This window comes from Pteronotus mesoamericanus, unplaced genomic scaffold, assembly GCF_021234165.1.
Source record: "Pteronotus mesoamericanus isolate MK-2021 breed Mesoamerican mustached bat unplaced genomic scaffold, CSHL_Meso_final contig_2, whole genome shotgun sequence".
Lineage (NCBI taxonomy): Eukaryota > Metazoa > Chordata > Mammalia > Chiroptera > Mormoopidae > Pteronotus > Pteronotus mesoamericanus.
Genome location: NW_026555084.1, coordinates 22778673 through 22801723, shown reverse-complemented (window position 1 = coordinate 22801723; position 23051 = coordinate 22778673). Strand labels below are relative to the sequence as shown.

General features: G+C 40.6%; 2 protein-coding genes across 3 annotated transcripts; both read left to right on the top strand.

Annotated features, from left to right (window-relative positions):
* The first annotated feature begins 1546 nt into the window (after positions 1-1546).
* Positions 1547-15412, top strand: PURA (purine rich element binding protein A). Of its 2 annotated transcripts, none has more exons than XM_054568355.1 (2): positions 1547-1846; positions 7661-15412. In XM_054568355.1, the coding sequence occupies exon 2, from the start codon at positions 7810-7812 to the stop codon at positions 8776-8778; it is 969 nt and encodes a 322-aa protein (XP_054424330.1). In that variant the 5' UTR covers positions 1547-1846; positions 7661-7809; the 3' UTR covers positions 8779-15412. The 2 variants fall into 2 exon arrangements, with proteins under 2 accessions (XP_054424330.1, XP_054424329.1); XM_054568354.1 differs by having other exon boundaries at positions 1547-1956.
* A 2299-nt stretch (positions 15413-17711) lies between these two features.
* IGIP (IgA inducing protein) lies at positions 17712-22283 on the top strand. The gene is given in 2 exon segments (XM_054568357.1): positions 17712-22042; positions 22044-22283. Coding segments are annotated over 2 exon segments (162 nt in total). The 5' UTR covers positions 17712-21991; the 3' UTR covers positions 22155-22283.
* The last annotated feature ends 768 nt before the right edge of the window (positions 22284-23051 follow it).

Sequence of the window (23051 nt, the reverse complement as noted above, 5' to 3'; positions counted from 1 at the left end):
ATAAAGAAGCAATTCAAAGGAAATGACCCATCATTCTTAAACCTGTCTCGAACGTTTTATCACCTCTAACTAGGGATTAATTTTTTAAAAAATTGTTAGTATGGAAGTTAAACTTTCGCAATAAGTTAGTGCTGAGCTGCAATTTCCTATGGTAGAAAATTTCAAACCTTTTTAGAGACCTCTATGACTTGGGGTCTACAGGAATATCTCAATTTTTTTTCTCTCAGACATTAGGCACTGCCTACCATACACGGGGGATGGGCATCAATAAATACCTGAAAGTAAACATTTGAGGGATTTCTGGTTTAGTGGATAAAGTAGGTGAAAGTAGCCTACAGGGTTTCCCTCTACCAGTAATAGACTCTTGCAACTGAACTAACTTGTATTTTTGTAACTCAATTTTCTTATGTACGAAACGGGGTTAATTTTACTTTGCTCCTATTTGCCTCACAGGTTAACTAGATAAGCTTCTTGGAAAAGGTCCTATAAGTGAGTTTAAAATTAGTTTACTATTGCCTAATAAAAGTGTATTTTTTGGTGTATTGCAAAGTCACTTAAAATAAACTCAAAGACAGTGACTAAGTCACAGATTGACTTCTCTAAGGTTCTATTAATTTTGCAACCAATATTTTTAACTGATTCACCTCTACGTACTCAGTGTTGCAGAATGGAGATGTGACAGCACACGAAGAGATGGAAAAAGTTACTATGCATCAAAAACCTTGTCTTAAAGAACATTTTGTAGTTCTGCATTTCGCATAGCAATTTACGAAAATTAAGTCGCCCCTTTTACCTTCTCCCTCTCAGCCCAAAGACGCATAAATAACATTTATCAGAGTTTTGTCCTTAGTCACAGTCTCTCAAAGGGGCCCAGTTTCACCTACACTGCGTGGGAGGCTGGGCAGCAACCCCACGCTTCCTGTGAAGGATTCCTGAGGCTAGAGCCTGAACGTGGTTTAGTCACTTTCTTCTTTATGCTAATTCTGCTCTTCTAGCCCCTCACAGCAGGCGTCTGAAGGCCAAGGTGAGACCCTCCTAGGAGATAAAAGGTCCTAAGCCTTCAGAGAGCTGGGGGCGGAACAAGGGCTACAGGGGGGCGTGGGGGAGGAGGTGACGCAGTGGTAGCAGCACCAACTACGACGCTGAGGGCCCAGAGCTGGAACTGACGCAGGCGCCACAGGGCTGTATTACTGCTTGAGCCTGGCTTCGGCCTTCAAGGCCCTAGGAGGGATAAGTCCTCCAGGGTCCGCTACCCGCGGCGGGTGGAGGAAGTGAGGGAAAAGAGGCCGCAAACAGCCCCCTCCACAGACGCGCCTCGAGGCCTGGGCCGCAGATTGTTGACGCGCCAACGGCGGAGAGGGCGCGCGCACGCGCGAGATGGGGGCGGAGGGAGCGTGCTCGGCGGCCGCCGCGGCAACTAAAACCGAGGGACGCGAGGGCGGAGGGCGCGAGCCACGGAAGGCGGGCGGGGGGGTAGGGGGGGGATGGTGGGTAGCGCGGAGCGCGCGCTGACGTCGCCCGGAGTCACGCACGGAGCGCCGGGTTACGCGCCGACGTCTGGCTGCCACGACTTGCCGTCTGCGGCGGCGGCGGCGGCGAGCGGATCCCGCAGGGGAAGGAGGAGGAGGAGGGAGAGCAAAGGGGGCTGTGAGTGAGCGGGAGAAGCGGGGTGTGAGCAGGGCTTGCCCGCGGGAGGGAGAACGAGCGCGAGCCGAGCCAGCCATCCGAGCCGCCTCCTCCTCCTCCCCTCGGCGTCCCGCCCCCGCCTGCCGGCCCGCCCTCCTCCCTTCTCAGCTAGCAGAGCTCGAGTGAGGCGCAGCACGGCTCGCGCCGCTGTCCAGGACAGGTGTGTGCGCGCGCGCGCGCGCGCCCTCCTCCTCCTCTCCCCCCCCTTCCTCGCGCCTGCCTAGCGCGCGCCCTCCCTCACCTGCGGCAGGACAGCGCCCGCCCGCCCGGGTAAGCCCCTCGCGACCTTTCCTGTTGCCACTGCCACAGCTCGAGGTGCTGCCCACCCCGTCCTCTAATCGCCCTCTTACGCCCCAGGAATAATTACTGTACCGTTGCAGATATCCCCGCACCCTCCCTCCGGGGACCCTGGCAGTGCAGCAACGCCCCCCCCCCCCACACCGTAGCGCACGAACGAACTCCCTCCCTCCTACTTCCAAAAAAGAACAAAATCACACGCCCCTTAAAAGAAAGAAGACAATCCTACCTCCGCAGGCGCTGGAGACCACCAGTGGTGCCGTTTGCTTAGCAATCCCTGAGCCCCATTTTCCCTGGCCACCTTCGCACGGGGCCTGGGACAGTGCGCCAAATGTGGCCGACACTCCCTGCACAGCAAACCTGGCAGGAGGGGAGAAGAAGGAGGGTTCTAGGCTCCACTAACAACCCCTCCTCTCCTGTGTTCAACTTCCCCTCCCCCCTGCAATATATACACCCGCCCAGGATGCGTTGTAAAAATAAAAAATAATACATTGCTGCTGACATCGCAGATGAAGCCAGGCCCAAGGATGGGTGGCCCGGACAAGGCATATTTGCTGCCCCACCGTGCTAGGTCAGCTCAACAGCTTCCTTTGCCCTAGACCGGGGGCAAAAGGAACGGTTGTGAAGCTGGAGGGGCTTTCCTGTGAACGACAGTAGGTGCCAGAGGCGCCTGAGATGTCTGTAGGGAAAGGGACCGCCCCCCCACTAAACATATCTGCCTTGAGCCAGAACGTGGTTAGAGAAAGGCCCAAGAGTCCAACTGGGGCAACTTTGTTTGGTTCGTTGTTGTCTACCCCGGAATAAATGCCACCTTCTTTTCGCTGTCTCTGCGGACCCTCTTGAGAGTTCTAATTCGTTCTTATTTGGGCCCCTTACGTTTCTGTCGGACTAGCTAGGCGCTTTGGGACAGCTTTTTGCAGCGGTGTCTGTTTGTGTCCAGTGTCCTTGGAAGGGAGGTCCCAATGTTTTACAATAGGCAGAATTCGGTTTGACATCTTTTGGTAGACTGTGAGAGAAGAAAAGGAATTTTTTTGATTACTTCAAGACCCCTCCCCGCAATGTTCCCTTCCCAAACTGACGTTTGCGAATTGCGGCTTTGAAAATTGGAGTGTTGGCTAGTGTGTGGAGAGTTGCTGATTTCATTCTTTTGGGTACTAGTAAAATCATTTAAGTATCAGCCGGAAGAGAGGGAGCTATTGACATTTGCATCGCTTCTGTTTGGACCTTTTGGGTACAAAAAATGTCGGGTTTTTAAAAAAATTTTATAGAATTTAGAATCTGTGGTACGTTTATTTAACTTCTGGAAATGCTTAAAATGGAAACATTTTGTGAAGTGCGAGGATTGTATCACGTGGATTGTTCTCTTGAGATTTTAAATGTTTAATTCATATCTTTAACCCTAAACATTAAAATAGCATTGAAGAGACATAATTTTAAAGTTCAGGTGAGCTATAGAAAAGAGATACTACACACTTTTAAAAACGGTTGGTGAAATACTATTACCATTAGTCTTTGTTGTTGTCGTTAAACGTTAACATCTTGAGGGCTTCCCTTAATTTTTCTGGTGGATAGCCATGAGAAGAAGTGGGTAATTCCTCCACTTCGAAGACTTGCAGTAAAACATTCCAGTTAGTTTTAATGATTTGAGTATTGAAGGTAATTGTCTGGTTTTAAACAGGCATTTAACCTAAGCAGCACTTCAAAACACAAGTTTTAATGTTCTTTTTATTTTGGAAATCTGTTATTCTGTGAAATATTAATCAGCATATTGTTTCTACTGGAAACTCTATATTCAAAAGGGTTTATTATCCAGAAGTAGATTCCCTCTCTCCAAGTTTATTTTATAAATGTGTGATAATTTTTACTTTTAAAAACCAAAGCTGAGTTAGGTTATTTCAGAACCCATAGTTCAGGCTGAGGAAAATTGAGGCTTTTTTCCTTGTTGTCTACCTAATGTCTGTTTGACTTGCAAACAATTTTTTGTTGGTAAGAGTTTGTTAAAGACATAGAGCTAATGGGATTAAAAACAAAGGAATCTATTCTTTTCAAAATATGTGTGTAGTATTAATAAAAGCACAAGAAATCTAGAGACATCATTTTTAAAAATGTAAGCAAACTTTGAGAAAGGGAATATTTTATTATTTTTTCATCAACATGGATATTTTGCTGCATATTAATATATTTCGTTTTCCCTTTGTCCTTCTTACATTGTATTGAAATTATAAATTTAATTTTACAACTATTTGTTTTAAAATTACATATTCAGACAGCTAGACACTAAAACTTGCTTTTCATTTACCAAGCTAGTATATTGTTTAGGTAGTTAACAAATGGTTAGATGTCATTTTAAATCCAGAAATTTTCTATTGGATTTTCAGTGTTAGGATGCAAATCTAACTTTGAAATTCTATTTAAGGTTCTAAATTTTTTGTTTTAAGACTTTTTCTGAGTCAATATTCATTCTTCTCTGACTGCCTTTTTTAAGGCTACTGTATTGTGTAGCCTAAGGAAAACTACCTTCCACCACCTCCCTCCCAGTCTGACCAAAAGCCCAGATTTACAGGCTTATCCTGAAATTAACTCTCTTATTTGAGTAATGAAAAATGTACTAAATATCCAATTTATCATTGAATTAGTTTGGAAAAGGTATTATTGTTTGCTTGTTAAGATACATTTAAAAAGTAAGAAGCTAGTTTATAGTACCAGAAATTTTTTACATATATAATAAATATCATTAAATAAATTAGTACATATTTATGCGAAGAGATCCAGGTCTCAGTCGTTTGATTTGAGCGTAAAATTCCCAGTTTACGCAGGGAAATGATATTTAACTTGTGTTTTGTCTAGAAACTTCATCAGTTGCCTCTGTACTGGGCAACTAAGCACTCGGTTCCTGGGGACCCTTAATCAGAAAATCAGAGCATTCCCAAACTAAAACCACTTCAGAGCCCCTGGACATGATCGTTTGGGACAGAGGGCAAGAAATTTAGACTCCAAAGGTGGTCCAAGAAGGCTGGCAGCTTAAGCCCTAGTTTGTTGTTTGTTTTGGGGAAGCGATCATTATTAGCTTGGAAGAATGGCCAGACCGGCGCGTGCCCCTTCTTCGCAATCCCATTGGCCTTGTTGCTGCTTTGCGCTCTCCCGAGGGGGCAAAGTCTTGGTACAGCGCACGCTAAACCCTTGAGGAAGAGCAGCGGCTTTTCTAGATCGGACTTCACCAAATCTTAGCTTCAGCTTACAAGTGGAAGCGTGATGCCCTGCAGGATTGTGTGCGGAGATCTGCCACTCATCCTTTGCGTCTCTGTTTGGGGCTGGGGTCTATCCAGGGTCCTGATCGCTTCGGTGGGAGCCTGAAGGAGTCTGCGCTTCTTTACGTGTTTTTTGTTGTTTTGTTTTGTTTTTTGTTTTGGCGTGGTATGAAGTGTGCTAACAGTTTCCTATGTCCCCTTCCCGACAGGGGAGGGACTGCAGAAAAAAATCAGCAATGAAAGAGTACTACATGGTACTGGAGGATGCCCCTCAAACTAGGGGGAAATTCTTTATGGTGCCCAATGCCTAGATTTCAGTCTCTTAGTGGGCCCCCCATTAGGGAGTCATTTCAATGGCCACTGGACAGGTGGGTTATTCTAGAGCTGGCTCACAGGACTACTTTGGTTTGCTCTTTGATAGCCAGGGTGCTTTGCCTTGTTTCTTCTTTAAAGGGAATAAGTAAACTTTGGGAGTAGTAGCCCAAAGTTGAAGTAGCTAATGCTGGGTAGAATGGGACCCTTGCAAAGAGAGAAAGGAAGCTATGAATACTGTAGCAGACAGGTTTGCCCAGGATGTGAAGGGAAATATTAGGGGGCTTTGAGGGCTCAGGTATTGACAAGGCTTATACCTTCGACTGGTCTAGGTTTCTTGATCATCTGTCCTCTTTTCATCCCTCTCTTTCTAGGAAGCTTGGGCAACCGTGTACTCAGTTGTCTTTGGGGCTAAGAGCGAAGGAGGCAAGTCTCCTTACTTTGGGGGGTGGAGGATGTTAAATGGGAATGGAACTTAGAGATGGGATACGCATACGCTTCTCAGAATAGAGGCAGCACTCTGTGCTTGATCCGGTCGGGAATTGGGCTCTGATGTCCTCTGAGACCACTGTAGAAGGTGGTGGGGAGGCATTGGCAGGGGGTCCTCTGCAGATGGGCCTTAGCTTTTCCACAGCTGTTAGGACTGCAGACTGCAGTGAGGTAGTTATGAGCATTCACTATGTATCTGGGAGAAGGAAAATAGGCCTTAGATTGTGCCTCAAATCTACGAAGAAAAAAAATCAATGATTTTTAAGACCAGAGACAACCCCTTCAGGTTAACTCGTTGGTTAACTAATGGTCGGTAACCTAGCTATCTGCCTAAAAACTAGCGATCATTTAGTGCTTTACTTCTTGAGAGGTGGGAGCCCTGCTTGACACTTAAGAGTTTCTGGGAGGGGTAAAATGCATGAGTGAACCTGCGTTAATGAATCCCGTAAGGAACTGCGTTTCCCAGGAAATTCCTGGCATTTTTAGCTCGTGAATATCCTAAACCCTGCTTGGTTTTCTGCCCCTTTCTGGGTCCTTCCAAAGAGGAGAGTGGGCTAGGGGCTGAAGGCTCCGCAGGGCCTGGTTCATCCGCAGAGCTGGCCGGCAACCCAGGCTGGGCTCAGCCCTAAGCAGGGTTGCCCCCCTTCCCCAAATCTTGGAAGAAGGAGGGGGAGGCAGGCGGGCAGTCTTGGTCCCAAAGGGGGCTGGTTGAAGGTTTGGGGGTGAGTGTGGGGTCCCTCTTTGATTGTTGCTTGGGGGGAAGGGCAGAGCCCATGGGAACAGGCATTGCGGGCACCCCGGCCCTGGTGCGGCTGCCTGCCGTCCTCTGCTCAGCTCCCCCCTCCCCCCCAGCCTGTGAGTGCGCCCGCCCGACTGTGCGGGGCTGCGGTTGGGGGGAGGGGGGAGCGGGATCATCTGAGGCCAGAGTCGCTGCGTTGGGAGGGGGAGCGGCTGGAGCGAGGGGAGGGACCGGCTAGGTGTCTGCTGCTCCGTGCCACTGCTGCCGGCGCCCCAACCTCATCCCCGGCAGCCCCTTCTGCAGCTAAGGGTTACTGCCGCACCACCTCTCCTCTTCCTCACCCGCCTCTGCGGCCAGGGCTCTGCGGTAGGAGACAGCACAGCCTGGCGGCTTGTGGGCCGTTTTGGGTTTGGGTCTGGGTCTTGTTTGGGCCCGCAGGGGAGGGGGTGGCTGTGACTCGGTGTCCCTCTCTGCAGGGTCTCAGCTGTGCTGCGCAGGCCCCTGTCCCCACATCTCTCTTTGGGGTCACTGGAAAGCAGAGCTCAGGCCCGCTCCGTATGCTTAGTATGGCAGCCCTCTTCTCACCCCTAGTCCCCCAACTCCCTGGGCCAAGGCCGCCCAGGGTCTGGCCAACAGCGACAGCCACAGTGGTGGTGGCGGCAGCTGCGACGCGGCGCGTCCTGCTCCCCCCCCTCCCAGCCAGGGGTGTGGGGTGAGGGCCGGCGGGTGGGCGCCGCCTGGCGGGCGGGCGGACGGGGGCTGGCAGTGGGGAGGGGGCGCAGGTCACGTGCCCGGCGAGCGGGTGGGCGCGTACAGTAGGGCTCCCTGCTACTGTACTGGGGAGTCAGTGCCCTGTTACCGGGTCTCGTCTGTCTCGTCTCTCCCGCAGATCTCGCGAGAGTGGCTGACTGGCTGTGGGGGTTGCGGCGGCAGCAGGCGGAGCCGGGGAGGGAAAGCAGCGGCGGCTGAGGCGACTGAGGCGGCGGCGGGCGGAGCGGCAGGCGGCGGCGAGGCGGCGAGGCGGCGGAGCGCAGCATCATGGCGGACCGAGACAGCGGCAGCGAGCAGGGTGGTGCGGCGCTGGGCTCGGGCGGCTCCCTGGGGCACCCGGGCTCAGGCTCGGGCTCCGGCGGGGGCGGTGGTGGCGGCGGGGGCGGCGGCGGCAGTGGCGGCGGCGGCGGCGGGGCCCCGGGGGGGCTGCAGCATGAGACGCAGGAGCTGGCCTCCAAGCGGGTGGACATCCAGAACAAGCGCTTCTACCTGGACGTAAAGCAGAACGCCAAGGGCCGCTTCCTGAAGATCGCTGAGGTGGGCGCGGGCGGCAACAAGAGCCGCCTCACTCTCTCCATGTCAGTGGCCGTGGAGTTCCGCGACTACCTGGGCGACTTCATCGAGCACTACGCACAGCTGGGCCCCAGCCAGCCACCCGACCTGGCCCAGGCGCAGGACGAGCCGCGCCGGGCGCTCAAGAGTGAGTTCCTGGTGCGCGAGAACCGCAAGTACTACATGGATCTCAAGGAGAACCAGCGCGGCCGCTTCCTGCGCATCCGCCAGACGGTCAATCGGGGGCCCGGCCTGGGCTCCACGCAGGGCCAGACCATTGCGCTGCCCGCACAGGGGCTCATCGAGTTCCGTGACGCTCTGGCCAAGCTCATCGACGACTACGGAGTGGAGGAGGAGCCGGCTGAGCTGCCCGAGGGCACCTCCTTGACTGTGGACAACAAGCGCTTCTTCTTCGATGTGGGCTCCAACAAGTACGGTGTGTTTATGCGAGTGAGCGAGGTGAAGCCCACCTACCGCAACTCCATCACCGTGCCCTACAAGGTGTGGGCCAAGTTCGGACACACCTTTTGCAAATACTCGGAGGAGATGAAGAAGATTCAAGAGAAGCAGAGGGAGAAGCGAGCTGCTTGTGAGCAACTCCACCAACAGCAGCAGCAGCAGCAGGAGGAGACCGCCGCTGCCACCCTGCTACTGCAGGGTGAGGAAGAAGGGGAAGAAGATTGATCAGACTTAATGGAAAAAGAACCCACACACATGCATACACACACACACACACACACAGCCACACACACAGAAAATATACTGTAAAGAGAAAATAAAAAGTAAAAAAGTAAAAAAAAAAACAAACTTAACTCCAAGGGAGCACCACCCACAGAACCTCCACCAACTGACAGTTTCTCTTCTTGACTTGCCACCCATCGCTGGATGTTGTCCACTTTATCCACCATATAAAACAGTAAGCAGCTGCTAAAACAAAAAACAAAAAATAGAAAAAGTAATAACATTATATGAACTGTGTTTCCTACTTGATTAAAAAATATAAAGAACTGAGTGTTTATTTCCCTAATTAACCAAGAACTTTTGTACACGTTTAAGCTATTATTATTAAAAGTGTTTGCAAAATGGTCAAGATTATAATATTGCTGAATTATATAAAAGTCCTTTTCATGTTGAGCTAACATTTGACTTTAGCACAAAAAAGAGATATTTTAGAACACGTAAAATAATATTTTTAGTTTTTCTCATTTTGTTACCAAATTTCAAACCTTACATGGAGGTTATTATAGTATATTTGACACCCTATATACCTGTGATTAGAGATGTGTATATATATGAGGGCTAGGCATGCTGTGTGTCTGAGCTTTGTCTAAATGTTATGCAGAAGTTTGTAGAGTTAAAGGTACGTAGGTTTAATTCATGCAAGGTAAACAATAAGTGCTCTCTTTTATACAATATGCATTGCATCTGGACCTTAAACATATAAAAATGGTCAGTGAAACTTCTGTGAACATGAAGAAATTATTAAAAAAGGCATTTAAATGAAATTTGCTAAGTTGTGATTTTTACGGTTGGAACCAAAGTTATTCAAATAGCAAAAGGAAAAAGAAAAAGAGAGAAAAAGGAAATCTCCCATAATATTTTTCTGCATCTGTTTGCTTTGACTGAGTAGGCGTTTTGTCATTATTGTGTATATGAGATGTACTTGTATCGTTCATAATATATTTTTTTTATTATGTGTAGAAAGATTTTAAAAACTTAACTAACGTGCAGCAATTTCCAGTGAACCTGTACTTGGACATCAGGTAGTGAGTCTATTTGTGGTCACTAGCACTGTCTCCTAAACTTGTAAGAGGTCCGAAGCTATCCTTTGGTTTTTGCCAGTGCTATTAACTTATGTAGACCTGTTAAAAAGCAGAGCAACACAATTACAGTTATCCTACTGAGCCATGGATTCTGAGTTTCATTTAAAAAGAGAAAGTCAAGTTAAGTTGGTGTATGTAAAGGATTTCCATGTAGCTGTGGTGCTAGTTATTACTGGCTACATTATATGCTAAGTGTATTTGTGTTCCCCAAGTGTACAAGCCTTCTATCAAAAGTATGTTCTATAATTCATATATTCAAGGTGTAGGGTATGAAAATGGAAAGCTTAGGAGAGCACTTTACCAAGCTGGTGTCCTCCAAACTGAAATTGTTTGTAACGATAGTCTTTTACAGGTTTTCATTTAAAGATGTTTGTGTGCTTTTAATTGACAACTAACTTCTTGCTGCTGTATAGTAAAATATTAATATATTTTTATCATTAAACTGCTGCATGACTATCATCTTTTGAGTGAAGAGAAAATGTTATAAAAAAGATGCCTTAAACAGTACATTTTGGTTTGGAATTCTGTAGAAAGTATTTTGGTTAAAAAAAAAAAGATTTTGTCTGACAGTGAGAGTTCTGGGGATGGAATTGTTTCTTGGCAAATCCAGACATATAGATCTAACTGCTGTATGTAGGAGACATCACCTGTAGGAGCTGGAAGGTGTCAGTGCTTCTCATATTGTAAAGCATTGGCCTAGGAAGGTGAAACAGTTGTCTTTTTGAAGGATTTTTTTTCTGCTGGTTCTTTGGGTTTGATTTGATATTTTTAAGCTCCCTGGTTGAGTGTGTTGTCTTTGTTTTTTAGATCTACTGTATGTGTTGAATAACAAGCTATTTCCATTGTACTGTGCATTTTCCCATTAAATTGTTTGCTTTTAATATTCATACAATGTTAAATATGAGGTGACCGTACAATAGTTAGGAGTTTCTTTACTTACAAAATCACTGGAAATGATTAAATTGCTTTCCCCCTTTCCCAAAGGTGCATTTTTCTTATTTCCATATAGTAAAGTTGAGCTTTTACAGTGCATAATGTGACATTTGGAATGCTTATCAACTGCATGTAAACATTAATAACCTGCACTTTTTTTGTCTTAAAATTTGTTGAGCTGTTTTGTTCACTGTACTTTAACTGTGATATGGAAAAGACTGCATTCTCTGTGCTGTTACTAGTTAGGAAAGAGAATTGCTTTGATTTTGTCTCTTGTTTACTATAGCTTCTTAAAGTTAAGCCTTGTACTACAGGTTGTTGGAGTACTCCTAGATCAGTGTTTCATAGTAGCCAGCAATAAGTAGTGCAGGTCAACAAAAACACAGCAAACTTAGGCAAAGTGTCCTTCCTTTGAGATGCGAGTTCTTTCATGAGGTTTTCTTTAGGGTCAGAGTTACCTAAAGTGAAACCTTTCTTACCTATAGACTTCAGATTCTGCTTGGAATCCTACCGGATCAAGAAGCACACGTATTGTGCAATTGTCTTTACACTATAACAGTTAAACACAATCTTACTAAGGTTTTGAAACCATTGTCTGATTTATGGTCAGTGGGTTTAAAAACAAATCCACATGCAGATCATTTAAGACTTAAGAGATGATCATAGAAAAGACTAAGTGACTGTAAAGATGCTTTTTTTTGCATCTCACTTTACCTCCCCAAGCACCCTCCCAAACCTTCTCTTCTGCCCTCTCCTATTTCATCTTTTCCCCACCCTTCCCCCAGGTGCTCGGTACTTTACCAAGGTCTATATTTCAGTGTTTTATGTTGGAGTTTTTCCTTGTTTTTATTTTACTAGTTGGTAAACTCTGTGCTGAAACAAAAAAGGAAATGGTTGGTATATTTGACCATATGTGTTATTCATAGAAGACAGTATGATCAAATGTGCCAAAAACAAGCAAACAAAACTTAATTCCTGACAAGTATGCCTTATTTTTAATGATCTGCTTTGTCTTACAATTAAGGTCCAAGAGCTTGGTTAAACTATTATTTGCCTAAGTATAAAAGAAAACTTGAAATGCATTGCAATATTGAAGTTCTTTAAAATGAGAGACACTGTCAAGTAATTTAATCTAGAGATCAGCCACCAGATTTGAAATGCCCATATATATGTGTGTGTGTTTGGTGTTGTTTGTTTTTTTCTTTTAAGTCACCAAATCTTTTTTTAAGCTACTTTTTATTTGTGCCTCCTATTTATCATGCTGATGTTAGAAGCAGCAGTCATCCAGCCACAGAGGGAGCTAAAGTTAACTAACCAGAACTGTAGAAATCATTATACATGCCTTTGACAACAAAGGAAGTTTATAAGAAAAGCCATGTCGGCTTTTCCTCCACTAGATAAAGATTGGAGGTAGATGAATATTTGCCAAATGGAAAAAACAATAATGCAAGTCAGGAAAGACAGACTTTTCCAGCTTCTCAAAAGCCATGGAGAGTAGAAACCAAAACCAACAGGGAAAATAAAAAACCTTGAAAGTCTCACTTTCTAGCTGTCCCATGCAGGGGTTGAAATTTGACTCAAAGTGGAAAATATATCAATGTGTTTTTTAGGTCTTCATATCTAGAGATGGATAACTATTCCAATTTGATTTTTCAGGTAATGGAGAAAGCTGCTAGTAATTTTAACCCCTGCCTAAACAAGACAGATAATTTCATTTGGGAGCAAATACTTAATGCCTTGAAAAATAGCACTGTAATAGCCTATGAAAATTAGTTGTAGAATAACTTTTATCCCTTTTAAACTATGCAAATTATTAAACAAGTGTAAATTAGGACTCAAAGATAGTTGATTATATTGCAATCAGATGGCATTCACAAACTTAACTGGAGCATATACAAATAAAATCTATTAGTCTAAGAGTTTTGTATGCTAACAGAAAAATATAATTTAGCTACCTATTCTAAAAATGGTGAATATTATTAATATTGTATAATAGGACTGGGAAGACTGCCTCCTTTTTTGAAGAGAGATTAAGGATTTTTATAATTGTTTTTCATCAAATTTTAATATTTTTGTCAAATTTTTAGGTATTTAATTTGTAAAACAGTTTGCTTTGTACTGGCATACAGAAAATAGGGTATTGATTTTAAACTTTTTGAAGCCAAGTGATCAAGTACATTTGTAATAAAAGTCAATGGATCTATATCAGTTGTACTCACTGTTTTCATTTCTTATTACTATAGGAATGCTGTACTTTTCTGCAGGAAACTAAATTTGGGTGGAAGGGAGGGGAAAAGATAAGTCTGTTGATAATGAGAATCTGGGTGGGTACTATGGCCCAAGCACTTCACATAATTTTTAAGTCAGTTAAGATTTGGTATATTAAAACGATGCTTACTTCGATTTTTTGTTCCTGTTTTTTTATGGAAATTGATGTTTGTGGGGGTTATCTCATTCACTGTTTCTGTGCTTTAACATTTTCATTTGGCACTGTAGAAACTTTCTAAACACACTTTTCTTTTGTGACATTTTGGGTTATTTGCCAACTGTGGTGACCCTACCATGGACATGATTATTTTTATCTCCCTCAAATGGTTCACCTCCTCTTCTTCATATTCCCACTTATTTTTAAAGTATTACACACACATTCCAGATGATCTTAGAATGGCGATTTCTGAAATTGTTGCTTTGGTGGCTTTTACAGCTCCACAGTTCATTTTACTATACATATGAACATATTTTTAAGATTTTTCCCCCCCCAAAACATGAGATACCAAATCTAATGACTTCTTTTCCCTTTTCAGAGTCTTTCCAATATCAGGATGAGATCCTGATTTCTCAGTAAAAGCATGCTAAAACAAGGGAATCTTTAGCTAAAAAACTTAGGTTTGGAACAATTGGTGATAACTCTGAGTATAACATTTATTGTTGATTATCCCTAAATTTGAATATCTTAATAATTTGGAGATATATATACTTCCACATGAGGATTGAATTGAGAAAAGAATTTATTGGCATTGCTTAAGTAAATAAATACACAAATTATTTGTGCAAAGTTGTTAAAGTTTATTTTTACATCAGACATTGTAATATTTCTGTTTCTTCATTGCAAGTTAACGGATTATAGGCCATTCACAATGAAGTACCCTATAAAACTAAAGTGACCACTGTTATTAAAATTACTGTTTCACCTGGCAGAATTAATTACTATAGAAAATTTACAATATATTTTTAAGAACAGTTGACTTTAATATTTGAAAAGTTATTGATCCTAAAACGAAACCTAAATTGAAGGCCTAAGACATTTAACAAGCTCTTTTTGAACTTAAACTGTTATGGGCTAAGTGAAGATCATCTAAACTAGCATTAATTAGCATGAGTCAAGTAGAATTTCTTGATAAAAGAACAACCAGATGAAAAGTGAAAGATGATTGGTTTCAAGCCAACAGTTTGTCATCTTTCAGCTGCTAAACTTGACTACCAAGTTTTGATGTTGAATAGTCTAGGCAACTTACATCTTTAGGAAAGTTTGTGGCAAAAGTCACGTGTTAAAAACATTTTTCTTAAGAATTTCATGGCTACTCATTTATTTTCATTTTGTCCCCATATTATGTTTGGTATTTATTTTTTTTCTTTTTACTGATGTGCTTTGCTTTTGTGGAAAATTGTCTTGTTTGACAGGTAGAAACGTGGTGGTGATACTCTATGTAAAATAAAATTACTTCTTATCAGAAATATTCATTTTAGAATTGCAATATTTTTGCATTTTCATGCATACATACTTTAAATGATTATTTGCTTATTAAATTTTTGTAGCATTTCATGGGAATATTTTAAACTAAAAGAGTTTAATTTTCTTGATTTAGGATGCACTTTAATAATTTAAGAGGCCTCCAAGTTCAAGGACCAAACTTCTATGCTTTAGGATCTTGAGAAACATGGAAATACTCTTGTTAGCATGAGTTTTGGTCTAAACTGGATTAATGCAGAAGGATCCTAAGAGGACTTAAGAAAAGATGTCCTTATTGTAAACTGGCAGTCAAACTAATGAGACAGGTAACTTATGTATTCATTTTGACTTAGTCCAACAGTAATGGCCATCAGCTAATGAATTATTAGACATATGTTGGGATTGGATCAAACTCCCATTCACCTGGAGTGGGTTGACAGTTTCCTGTGCAGGTAGTTGTTGGTGGCATTTGACCTACCTCCCTACCAAATACATCTGGCATTTTCTTTCACCCGTCTTCCTTTTTTCTTGTTTATCTCTTCATTCTTCTTGCCATAGGACTGCCAGTGGCACTAAAACTTACCCCCTTGAGAAGGAAGTAAAGAAATTGCTGACTCCTACCTTAGAACAGCGCTAACTGACCCCAGAAACATTTCTGTATTGTGAGGAAATCAGGCAGTTTTTATGACTGCTGTTTGCCCCATAATCTAAAGTTGGTAGTTTGAAAGATAGCAATATTGTTAAGAAATTTGTAAATTAAAGAGAGTTAGAAGTATGTGTATTTTAGGTAAGTTACTGGGGGCTGAGACTGACTGGTTTGGAAATCTGAGAGCAGAAAAGGGAGAGCTGTTTGATATGTCTTGAGGAGGGGAGTGTGAGAGGTATATAAGGGAATGGTTTGGTTTGGAAGTAAAGTGGGAGAAATTTTTATTGGAGATAGAAAAAGATACTAAGGTAGACTCTTAAGAGTTGTTGGCCAAGGGCAGTGAGTTGATCTTCGTTAAGGAAGTTTCAATAAAGCCAGAAAAAATGGGTACCTTGTTGGTTATGAGAAAGCTGTTGGTGTATAGCTAGATGTTATGATGATGATGATGCATTATACAAACCTGTTTTCAGATGTAGGATTTTTCCTTTTCTGGACAAATTAAGTAGAGAAATTGTGGAATGGTAACTTTTCTGGTCATGGCAGATTGGTACTGGGGACTTAGTATTTTGAGAAAAGATAAAATTTCAAACTTTTTCAGTTATGATTTTTAAACTATCAGGAATATATATCATATGTATTATCTGTTCTCCTGAGCTCCTGTTACACTGTAGCTTATCTTTACTTTTCAAAATGGTCCTTAGATCAAAATCACTTGATTTTGCAGTCCACAAATATCTGCCCTATATTTATTATGCCTTGCTTTTTCAGAATCTTGAGCCTTTGGTCCACATGAATTTCTTAGAACAATAAGCCAGATAAAAACACTAAATTGCAATATTAGGTGTCTTTTCTATTTCTTTTGCATTTGCAATCCTAACAACCGTTTAAAGTTGTAACTTTTATGAGATCCTCAGAATGATATATTTCTGAAATTAGACAATGCCCTCCCAAATTTGTTTGTTTTTCCACCTCTATTACTTTAAAATTGTAGAATTCCCAAGAGTTCAGTGATGGAATATATTAATAGTATAATTTAATACATTTTAGAAGCTTGTATGCCCTTTGTAGAGTGAATTGATTGTGTTTAGATTTCTGTTCCCAATATCGCCAAAGCATTTTAAATTATTTAAGATAAAGAATTTCTGTAATATTTGTTTTTAAAGTTACATAATTCAAGTATATTTGGATTAACTCATGTTTTCTAGTTTAATACAATTTAGTGATTTTGACATTACTTTCAAGTTTAATTTTACCCAAATCTGTGTACATTAGTGATAAAATCTCTTTAAAGATAGCTAAACGAGAGCTTTTGATTTTGTATTTAGAAGGTAATTTTTTGTCAAGTTTGTTAACATCAGAATTGTTTTTATAACATTTTGTAGAGTTGACTATAATTTTCACAATTCATTATGTGGCAGATTTGAAATTATAATACAGTTACAAGTCAGTCCAGAGCCTTCTTAAATAACCCCCACCCTTAGGAATTGTTTCAAAAGAAGTGAATTCCCAAACCTGTGTCTACAACCAGTGATTTAAATGTCTATGAAAGGCTTCCGTGAGTCTAGCCAATGGAGATAAATGATAGCCCATTTCCATGCTGCATAGTTGTTAGGGTTTATAAAATTGTCAATATGTAAAAGTGCAAAAGCAGGAAAAACTCTGTAAAATTGCCTATAAATTTTCTAGTTTTCATTATTTGCACTATTTACCTTTGCACTTGATTTTTGAAAGTTAAGACTAGTCACTTTCACTTTTGTTTCTAGTCTTTCTAATTTCTTAAGAGTTATGTTTTCAATATCCCACCCAAAGCAAGCTTATATGCAATTAAATATGCTTTATAAATCCAAGAAAATATTTTTAGTGTTAGCTGTGTAGAAAAAATTGTTTTGATGAAATTTTTAATATGGGCCTTTATTTGCCAATAAAATCCTTTGTAAATGTGAGCTTTATTCTATTTGAATAGACAAAGTGAAAGCTTAGGGTATATATATATATATATGAATGAATATATATATTCTTTGAGATATATATACACATATATATGAATGAATATATATATTCTTTGAGATTCAGCTTCCAGCCTGAGATGGCCTGGTTTTGGAGTGATTTGTTGTCACTCAAGTCAATGAGATTTGAGTCTAGCTGACTGTTGGCTCAAAAATCTGGAAGTGAAGTGGGTGGCAAGTGGCACTCCCTCTTTCATGTAGTTTTCCATAATGCTCATAGAGTTTTCTCATGGTCTATGTGATATTACTGGTATAGAAATAATTATATTAAATGAATATTCCTTTTTGGAATTCAAGGTTGACTCATTTTTTGAGGGGGGCGTGGCAAGGGATAAGAGACTTTATTTTAACTAGAGGCATTCTTAGAACCTCAAGATGTGCTCTAGAAAGAATAAGAGAACAAAAAGTGTACCTGTGAACATATTTTTTGTCTTAGTGAGATTGTGCAACACACTTAGGTTCAGAATTGCAAAAAAAAAAAAAAAAAAAAAAAAAAGTTTTGTCAATAGAACAGAAATGTTTTGGCTAAAATTATTTTTGTAAGTTATTTAATTATTTCATTTTATATTCCCTTTCCCATAGCCTTTTAGGCACTTCATACTTAAACCCAACAAGTGAGAGGCCTCTCTTTAGATCTGGTTTATTTTTGGAATGCCTGAGTGTGTTTCTGGATTGGGAGGGGTGGGCAGGGGGTAGTGTTTTAATTCTTGACATGCTCTTCTCAGCATGTTTTGCTAGTTCTGAATCTTATGTTTGCAAATTGTGTTGAAAATTTAGTGATGTATCTGAAATGAGAAAGTCCTCTGACATAGTGTGGATGTTTGTGGCTGGAACCTTTTAGCTTTGTTTTTAATTTGGGTAGAAAGTTAAATTTCCATTGTTCAGATTTTAGGCTTACCTAGTGGAATTGTGCCCAGTAGTTGTCTGAATATGGACCAATTTTGGGAAATGAAAGTTGAGAGACATGCATCTGATTCCAGATAATCCTTTACTCAAAATCATAAATTAAAGGCTTACATCATTAGAGTTGTCTTAAGTTTTATGTTGTCAGAACTTTAAATGTAGATGATGATCAATATTATACCTATGAATTTCCTTTGGGGAAAGAGAAAAATCCAGTCTCCAAACCTCTCCTTTGAGACTAAATTCACCATATATGAAAACTGAAAAAATTTTTAGAACATGGCTTTACTTTTTAATAGAGTTTAATCAGCTTAATTATTTTTCCTAGTTTGAAGCACTATTTTCCAAGTGTGAATAAAGGGAAAAGATTAGCAATTTGGCTTACCCCTTTTTTGAGGCCATTTTTAGTTTTCTGCCCCCATTTCCCAATCCTGGTATAAAATGAATTACGGGTATCCCTCTAAGTACCTGTAACCCCTTTTTGGGGTCATAGATAACCTTTGATAATCTGATGAAAGTGATGGACCCTCCCCCCCCCCCCAAAAAAATGCACATAGATAATTTTACAAACAACCTCAGGGGCATCGCACATCTTCTGAAACCCAAGTTAAGGATCTCTGCTCTAAGTAAACTCTATAGAGAAAATTTGTATGCAATTAATTGATAAAATTAGGAACTAACTATTGGCCTAAGACATTTCAGATTGGAATTATTGTTACATGGTGGCCCCTACTAGCAAAATGTGACATTGCAACCAGCTTTGTTAGACTATAACATCCAGACAGAAGGAAAAAAGCAAAGTTCTGAGAGCTATTTATAAGGAGTCAGGGCATCTCTAGACATGGGAGCCATTCCTGGTTCAAGGCAGGGGTCAGGGTGCCTGACAGCTTTTAGCAGGGTAGAGTTTGATAAACCACAATGCTCAGGATGCCAAGGGGTTAGCCATTATCTTAACCTCTTCCTCACCAAAAGATTTCAGTTTTGTCTGTTGGGAAACAAGATGTCACTAGAAGGAAAAAAAAAAAAAAGATTTGCCTTACAACTTCGCTAGAAAACATCAGTTCAGTGATATATGGGACACCAGTATTATTTTTGAGAAGGTGCATAAAACCAAAGTAAATTATTCTCTATGTAGAACATTATTTACTGGTAACATTTCTCTGGATATAGTAGCTTTGACAATTTTTACCAGTAAATACTGGTTTTATTTAAAACTGGAAATCCAGTTTATAAATAGGATAGCTGGTATATCTGTCCTTTCCCCCATGTAAAGAATAGTTTAAAGATTTATGCATATTTCTTGCTTTCTCTCTTGATGCCATGGAGTGGGGTGGGTGGAGTGGGGGGAGATCTTTGAGTCAACAACTGACAAGATGTCTTCTCCAAATTTAAAAATTGAGAAGCAGCACTTTAAGTCTAACTCTACACCATTTTAGTGCATGTATTAATTTTAATAATGATTTTTGGTGCATGCCTTTGGGCTTATTCAAAAGTGTACAATAGGAAAGTATATTTCCTTTCTTTGAAAGGAGATGTTTTTCTACTTTGCAACATGTGATTACAAAAATCTTCCTCTGTGGGAAGATTAACCATGTACTGAACTACTGAAAAGTATATATTTTTAGATATACAGAAGGAATCTACATGGAGCAGCATTCAGACCTATATAGAAGTCATAGCATTCTGTATAGGACCAAAAATGAAATAACATGAAACACTTAAACAGACTTTGTTGGGTAGAAATACCTTTAGATCTTGCATTGACTTCCAAAAATAAAATGCCACAGAAGTTTGCTGAAAACTTTTGTTGTTTGAATTTTCTCTGTCAGTGTATTTAGCCCAAATAAAACATTTTTGGGTTTACACATTAAGAATCAAAAAAACAAAACTAACTAAATAGATCAGTCTGGTTTGCCAATCCAGCTTGACTAAAATAAGTAAACTAATCACTTGCAATATGAAAAACTGTCCAACTCCTCTAAGGTTTTGACAAAATAATCTTGGCTGATGTGGGAAGACTCCCACTTTGATTTTTGATCTGACAGTGAAGATTCATACTTCACCTGATTTCAGACCTGACAGTGTCTGTTTAAGGAGCTATGGTACAGTTTGCTAATTCAATCTCAGATACCTGTTGATTACCTGTGAGATCTAGAGTCCAAAGTAGCCAGCAGCTGTATCCCTGAGTGCTCTGTGCCCATCAGATCTCTTAAAGTAGGCAGGGTTGGGACCAGTCACAGTTCAGATGAGTGCCTTCAGGTGCTGTGGACAGCCCCAGCTTCAAGAATTGTATCTGCTTTCTTGGGAGTCATCACTGAACTAATGTCCCACATGGTGTTACTTACTGTAGTTGCTCTCTCTTGGAGGAGGCCCAGAGCACACATCCTGATTGCTTGTGGTACTCAGAGAGGGGGTGCTAACTCTGATGCCCTGGCAAAATTCCAGTTTAGGGATGTGGGTCTTCTTGCCATTCTAATTGGAAATGTACATTGCTTCCCATTTTCCCTGTTTATCTCAATACAAACCAAGCTAGTCTGTTGTTGTTTTTTTTGCCCCAGTCCCAAGTCTCTTGGTGTGTATTATATAGGTCAAGTTCATGTCTTACCGTAATTGCATAAAAATTAAGGAATGAGTGAGTTTGGTGTCAAAGTACCCTGTAGTTGGAGGGTAAACTCTTGTAATGCTTTGGGGATGAAATTGGCCCTCTTTTAGCATAAGTTGGGGAATGTGCTAGCCATGAGGTGTGAGCTGAAACCTATTGTCCCTCTTTTCTTACAGCATTTTGAGAAAATCTGTTGGGTTTTCAGTAGTCAGGGAAGGCCGGAGTTCTGCAGCTTTAAATCTGGGTAACTGAGGCTGGTTTGAATAAGACTTTGGTTAATTAATTGGGTTCTCAGATGCCACAGACTCCGTGAAAAGTCACCATTATTTTCAATGGTTGTGATAGAATTTCCCCCAGTAGCCATTATTTTAAGATTATATTGCAGAGTTGCTTTATTTGAGCTTTTTGTGTATACACAATCCCAAACTGGAAGAAATTAAAAAAAAAAAAAAAAAAGGAATCCTGCTGTGAAAGGTATATATTACTCTAGATTTTTCTTACTGTAAATATTGTAAGATTGTAATACTGTCGATATTTTATTAACCAACAAATGTTAATCTATGTGAATTTAGACTTATTTTAAATGTGCTTCTTATTTACTGTGTGTGGTTCCTGTTGCTGACAGTATTAAGTTATATTCTGATGTAAGATTAACTTTATTAAAGAATGTAAACATTAATGTTTCCTTATGGGAAAACAAATAAAGTATAAAGAAGACAATTCTTTTCATCAAAATATACTGTGTATTTACACTTGCTAGACCCAGCACCACTTACAAATTTAGTACATTGTTCAGAATTTTAGTTAACACAGCTGACATGGTTGTGCTCTGTTTGAAAGTCTAAAAGTAGGTATTGTTGGAATATAAACAGTTTGTATTTGTCTGCTGTGAATCATCTTGAAATTTCTAATCAAGTTTGTAAAATTTTTATAGTAAAATATTTTAATGACAATTTAAAAATTTATCTTCAAAGAATGGTTGAAACAATATCCTTTCAGAAATATAATTATTCTTTAATATCTTTCCAAAATGACTTTGGTTAAATGGACCAGATGTATATTAGTTAAAGTTTAGGACAAAGTTGTGATATTCTTTGAGTTTACAAGTTAATCCTTATTGGAGATGTGCCAATTATACAGTAGAATATCATTAATTTGCACTGTTTGGGGACCCCATTAAGAATGCTTAATTTTGCCAACTAAGAAGTAAGCAAATGCAATTTAAAAAGTAAATTTGAGCATTCTGTATTAAATATGTGCAGTTATTATCACATGAAGAAGCGCAGTGTGTCAGGCTGTAATATAAACCATACTTGCTGTCATGTTCTCCCATCTCAGTGCTGGGAACTCACCATGTGGAAACCAAGCAAATGTGTTGTGCATCAGCTGGCTTGAGTTTGTTCAATATCAAAGCTGAAACTAGCAAGGTCTGCTGTACTGCTTATTGAAGTATTGTGATTCTTTTAGGCATTGATTCTTATAAAATATATACTGTAACAGTATACTTTGTACAGATTTAAATTTTATTTGAAAAAATGAAATAAAGTAGGCAAAAAATAAAGATGTTTATTTTTCATGTGACTATATGAAACAGATCAGTCTTTTGTTTCAGTGCCTTTGGTGGGTGGGGAGGGGGTCTCGTTGCTCTTGGGGTTTTGTTTTGTTTTGTTTTTTAATATTTGAGAGATGGAAACCATTTTTAGGACTCAGTGGCAGGTATACTTGCCTGATCATTAATTAGCTGCAAGCATTAAGTGTGCTCTCTCCCACTGGAAAACTTTTTTTTTAAACAAATCTGTTTATTTGTAAAGATTTTATGTGAATGGCTTCCTGATCTTGCTTCTTGAGTCAGGTTTGAAAATTTTCTGATGGCATGATTTAACCTAGCTATCACAATTAAAGAAGAACTTTCCCCATAGATTATGCCTCTTTCTATTGGAAGGTTTTTTGTTTTCCATTGTTTTAAATTTGAAATTGGTTTGGGGTAATGGGAGGGTTACCGAAGAGTATGTAATGCCCTGACGAGTATAGCTCAGTGGGTTGGGCGCTGTCCCACAAACTGAAAGGTTGCAGGTTTGATTCCGGTCAGGGCACATACCTGGGTTGTGGGCCAGGTCCCCCGTTGGAGGTGTGAGAGACAACTGATCTGTGTGTCTTTCACACATCAATGTTTCTCTTCCTCTTTCTCCTTCCTTTCTCCTCTCTAAAAAAAATACATCTTTTAAAATTATTTTTTTTAAATGTATATGACAAAAGATGAAGAGTATCTTCTACAGAAAATAGAAGTTATGCTTGAAAGTAAGATCTTTTAAAA